The 4,707-nt window shown below is 63.2% G+C and overlaps 1 protein-coding gene across 1 annotated transcript in view; it reads right to left on the bottom strand.

The window, feature by feature from the left end:
- The window catches only part of LZTR1 (leucine-zipper-like transcription regulator 1), a gene marked incomplete at its 5' end in the record, with an annotated part of 12,297 nt that overhangs the window by 5,369 nt on the left and 2,221 nt on the right, over nt 1-4,707 (bottom strand). Inside the window, 7 exons of the mRNA XM_010834215.1 lie at nt 219-257; nt 353-492; nt 791-848; nt 1,394-1,477; nt 2,159-2,267; nt 2,564-2,643; nt 4,236-4,292. Coding sequence (XP_010832517.1) covers nt 219-257; nt 353-492; nt 791-848; nt 1,394-1,477; nt 2,159-2,267; nt 2,564-2,643; nt 4,236-4,292 — 567 coding nt within the window. The remainder of the gene's footprint in view (nt 1-218; nt 258-352; nt 493-790; nt 849-1,393; nt 1,478-2,158; nt 2,268-2,563; nt 2,644-4,235; nt 4,293-4,707) is intronic.

Raw genomic sequence — 4,707 nt, 5'->3', positions numbered from 1 at the left:
GGGTTCGAACCCACACCCCCTGCCTTGGAAGGCGGAGTCTTAAGCACCCTGCGTGTGACCCCCCATGGAGCGGCGGCTCCGCCTGGGCTCTGAGCCCCCGCCCCAGTCCACCCTGGCGCCAGCCCCGTCTGGCCCCTCGGGACCACCGCGGGGTCCGCCTCAGCCTCAATCCCCCACAGAGCAGGCAGCAGGGGAGGGCTAGGGGCAGCTGTCCTCACGCTGGGACCCAGAGGAGCCCATCCAGGCTGCGCAGGGGCCTGCGCCAAGGTGGCCGGCTGCGTGTGCGGCCCACAGGGCAGCCCCTGGCGCGGGTGTGGAGCGCTGACGGGGGCTCCACCCACAGGGCACTCACGTCTGGTCCTTGAACTCGAACTGGAAGAGGTTGTTGGTTATCTTGGCCCCACTCTGGCCCGAGAAGACGAACATCCTGTCCCTGCACACGGCTGCGGGGAAGTTGCAGCAGGAGGGCGGGATCTCGCCGCTCTGGGCCACCTGCGTGGTGCGGAGGCCGCTCAGCCCTGCACCCGGCCCGGGCCACTGAGCTGCGGCTACGCTCACCCCGAGGAGTCACAGTCCACATCTGAACAACAGCTTAAAGCCCCCACGTGAACGGGCCCAGGGTCAACAGTTGGGGTGAAGCCCTCACGACAGGGGCAGCAGGGCAGCGGGCGGACAGACCACCCCAGAACCCAGCAGCGGTCGCCCCCATTGTGCCCAAGGAAGGACGCACTGTCCCCAGCTACGGAAGCCGCAGGCTTGGCGTGGCCGCCTCCCACCCCACGCCCCTCACCTCCTCCCAGCACGTGAGCTCCCGGTCCTGGAGGCCGATGGTCCACATGTCGTTCAACCTGCATCAGGACAGAGGGGGCAGGACCCCGCAGCTGGGCTGGTGGTCAGGGTGGGCCTGGGCCTGGCTAGGACAGAAGGCCCAGGAGGGAATCTGACCGGGGACTACAGAGTGGTCTCGGGGTGGGGGCTTTGGCTGGGGGCTGCCCCAACACTCCTGGGGCCACCATGAAGCCTGTGGCACTTGGGGCTTCTGGAACTGGCTGGGGTCCTTGGTGTTTTTGCAATCAGAACACAGCAATGTCAACGTTCCACAACAGGAAGGCGCCTGCTTCCCCCGCTCTGAGCTCCGAGGACACCAGCTACGGTCCTGAACATGCTTGACCAGCAGCCCAGACGTGGGGGGCCCACCACGCCTTCAGTCATCCCAGGAGTTTCAGGGGAGCTGGCACCTGTCCCTGGTGAGGGTCTGGTGGGGGGCCTCCACTCAGCAGCTTTCCCCAAGCCCCATCCACACACCCACCCTCCTGAGAAACCCAGCTCCCACCCCCTCCCCGGGGCAGGAGGGCCGCTCTGTCCCCCGGTGCGTCTCCGGGCCACGGCCTACCTGGCGTTGCCGTCGTAGCCCGCGAAGATCCACAGCTTGTCGCTATACACCGTGGCACCGTGGGCCGAGCGGGCGACTGGCAGCCTGGGGCGAGTGGAGGGCAGGGCTGGGGGCACCCTGGGCAGAGCTGAGCTGCACAGCCCCACGCAGCCCGGGTCCCAGCCCTGTGAGCCCCACCGCCCTGGGGCGGCCATGCCCACACCCGCTGACCCGGGCTGCTGGGAATAAGGGACTGGCAGAGTCTGAGCCCGCGAGGCCAGGGCACTGGACGAGGAGTCACACGTCCAAGGGCACAGAGCCCCCTCCAAGCCCCCGCCTGGTATCGAGGGGGTGCCTGTGAAGCAGGGTCAGAGAAGCGCCATCCGCAGAACACTGGGTCCTCTACCCTCTGGAGGGATCTACGGGAGCTAAGAGCCAGGGACGCATAAACGGGGCCGGCTGGCAGGTGACACGGACTCCCAGCTCGGGCCGCTGTGTGCCCTCTCTCAGGCTGCGGGCTCCTCATCTAGCTTTTAAAGTCTTCGCTGGATTTATCATAACACTGCTTCCGTTTTGTGCTTCCGTCCTTTGGCCGAGGCAAGTGGGATCGTAGCTCCCTGACCAGGGTTCGAACCCACACCCCCTGCCTTGGAAGGCGGAGTCTTAAGCCCTGGGCCGTCCTGGAAGGCCCCTTCATCTGTAACCCCACAGAGGCCAGTCCAGGCTGGCCACCCCCCAAGACCCAGCATGGCAGCCCGTACAACCCCAAGGTCTCAGCAGTCTCACCGTCCTTCAATTTTCCACTCTGTCCACTGGCCAGTTGCAAACTTGTATTCGAAGAGGTCGTTTTTGTTCTTCAGGTTTGAGTTGGAGTAAATGTCGCCAGTGTAGCCCCCTGTAAAGAGAGCAAGGAGCCCTCAAAGGCCAAGGTGTCAGTTTAATCTGCAAACCCAGGGGGCGGGGGCGGGATCTGCCCTCGGTCAGCGTGTCCCCCAGGACCCCTGCAGCCCATCAGCTCCTGCTCAAGGCTCTGGGGACAGCAGCCGAGCCACAGAGGCAGACGGTGCCCCCCTGGAGATCAGGACGGTCGGGGGAGGGGCCCCCGACCCAGCACATGCGCTGGAGGACGGGGCACAGAGAGGCTGGCCCAGCACAGCCCAGGGCCGAGGCTCGATGGGAGGCGCCTCTCACCGAAGACGAACATGCTGCTCCCGTAGACCACGGCAGAGTGGTGGTAGCGGGGGGCCGGAGGGGTCCCAGTGGTGAAGGCCCTGGGTGGGGGAAGGGGCATCAGGTGTCAGCGCGGGCAGCCCCATCACCCCCAAACTGCCCTCTACCTTCTTCCGATAGAAGCCTTAAAAAATGCCAACTAAGGAAAAAACAAGCAAGCACTAGACCTAACATGTAGCCCCTCTGCCAGAGACCGCCGTCCACAGCCAGGGTGTGCACCTCCCCGCCTTCCCCACAATTACGCCTCTGGGAATTTTCTGTAACTTCTCTATGCCCAACTCAGTGAACACGAATCTGAGCAAACTCCAAGAGACAGTGGGCTTCCTTGGTGGCTCAGCGGTAAAGTATCCGCCTGCAATGCGGCCCAGGAGCCAGCTGCAGGAAACCCAGGTTCGATCCTGGGGTCGGGAAGATGCCCTGGAGGAGGAGATGGCAACCCACTCCAGTCTTCTTGCCTGGAGAATCCCATGGACAGAGAAGCCTGGCTGCTACAGTTCACGGGGTCACAGAGAGTCGGACACGACTGAAGTGATGTAGCACAAAACCGCATCAGGAGACAGTTGAGGACAGGGAAGCCTGGCACGCAGCCTATGGGACTGCCAAGAGTCAGACTGGACTGAGCAGAGTGGGATCACGAGTTGGCATCCTGGCCACTCTGGAACCATCCCCTGCTGTGGCCCCAGGCTGCAGGTGTCCATGGGACTTATTCACGGAATTATATACCCATTTATATTGCTTTCCTGGGGCTGCTCCTTTTCAGACTTTTAACCGAAGCAATTTTTAACCATGAATTCAAAGTCTTGAGAGTGATTTTCCAGTTCATCCGTAACTCTTGGACACAGGTTACAATCAAGCGTGAGAGAAACATCACACAAACTGAAGTGACCCCAGCGCCACCCGGGGGTCTGGGCAGGGTACCGCTGCAACTCCCGGGCCCAGACATCCTCCTCTGTCAAAGGTGGGGGTGGTGAGACACCCCTGCCCCCGCGGAAGGCAGGGCCCAGAGCTGCTGCAGAGGCTGGCAGCGGGCACAGCTCAGGAGGAAGCCCAACGCTTCCTAGCCCCGGGACCTTTTCCTCCCCTCAGCTGGGAGCTGCCCCCACCGGGGCTGGACTGGAGCAGAAGGGGACAAACATCCAGAGCTCAGAGAGGGCAGGTGTCTTGCCCAAGACCACACAGCAGGCGAAGGACCCAGGACCTGCAGGCTGCCCACTGCCCGTGCAGGGCCTCCTGGAATGGGATGGGCCCAGGGGAAGGGAGGGTGGGGGACAGCTGCTGGTCGGCCCCTGTAGTGGCGGAGACCATCCTGGAAGGACCCGTCAGCTCACGGCCCCCCATTTGGCTCCCACAGCAGCCCCTGGCCTGGGAGATGGACCTGGTGGTGGAACAGCTCTCCTGAAGCAGAGTCTAAGGACCCACAACTGGATCAAACAGATCCCTTAAAATCACAGGATTCGGAAAAACCAATCTCAGCCATAGCCCAGAAAAGAAAGTCAGGAAGTAGAAAGAAGAGAGAAGGCGGCCAGGGGTCACTAAGAGAGGGCTGGTGCGGTCGTCAACCGCTCGGGGCATCTCTAGCTCTGCCTGCACGGGACCCGGACAGGGGTGCTCCGTGTCTGGCCGGGGCGCCCACCTGCACCAGGAGCAGTCCTTCACGTCGAAACGCAGGAGGTCGTTGAGCATCGTCTTCCTGAAAGACAGCGGGGACCGGGGGATGGACACTGAGCCCGGGCTGGGGCAGCTGATTGAGAGGCTCGGCCAGGGCGACCAGCTGATGCTCAAGGGCCCAGAGACGGGACCCCAAAGGGAGCTCCCCGTGGATGCGGGACCCGGGGCCGCCATGGAGGCGGGGCCAGCCTGCCTGGTTCCAGGCACCTTGCGCCTCCCCAGCGACCCCACTCCCGCTCCCAGGCTGCAGCGGGTCAGGGAGGCCTCTTGCCTTCTCTCTCTTCCTGTCGCCTCTTTATCGCAGAGCCAAGGTAATAACCACATTCAAGATACAATAAAGCACAAAGCAGATCCACAGGCCACCTAACAACACTCCACGTTACCCCCCAGCCCTCATAGTAAGAGCAAGAAGGGGTTCCACCCAAGAAGAGCCCAGC

Source organism: Bison bison, unplaced genomic scaffold, assembly GCF_000754665.1.
Source record: "Bison bison bison isolate TAMUID 2011002044 unplaced genomic scaffold, Bison_UMD1.0 scf7180017845397, whole genome shotgun sequence".
Classification (NCBI taxonomy): Eukaryota; Metazoa; Chordata; class Mammalia; order Artiodactyla; family Bovidae; genus Bison; species Bison bison.
The sequence above is the reverse complement of the archived record's forward strand: the minus strand, read 5'-3'. Positions and strand labels throughout refer to the sequence as shown.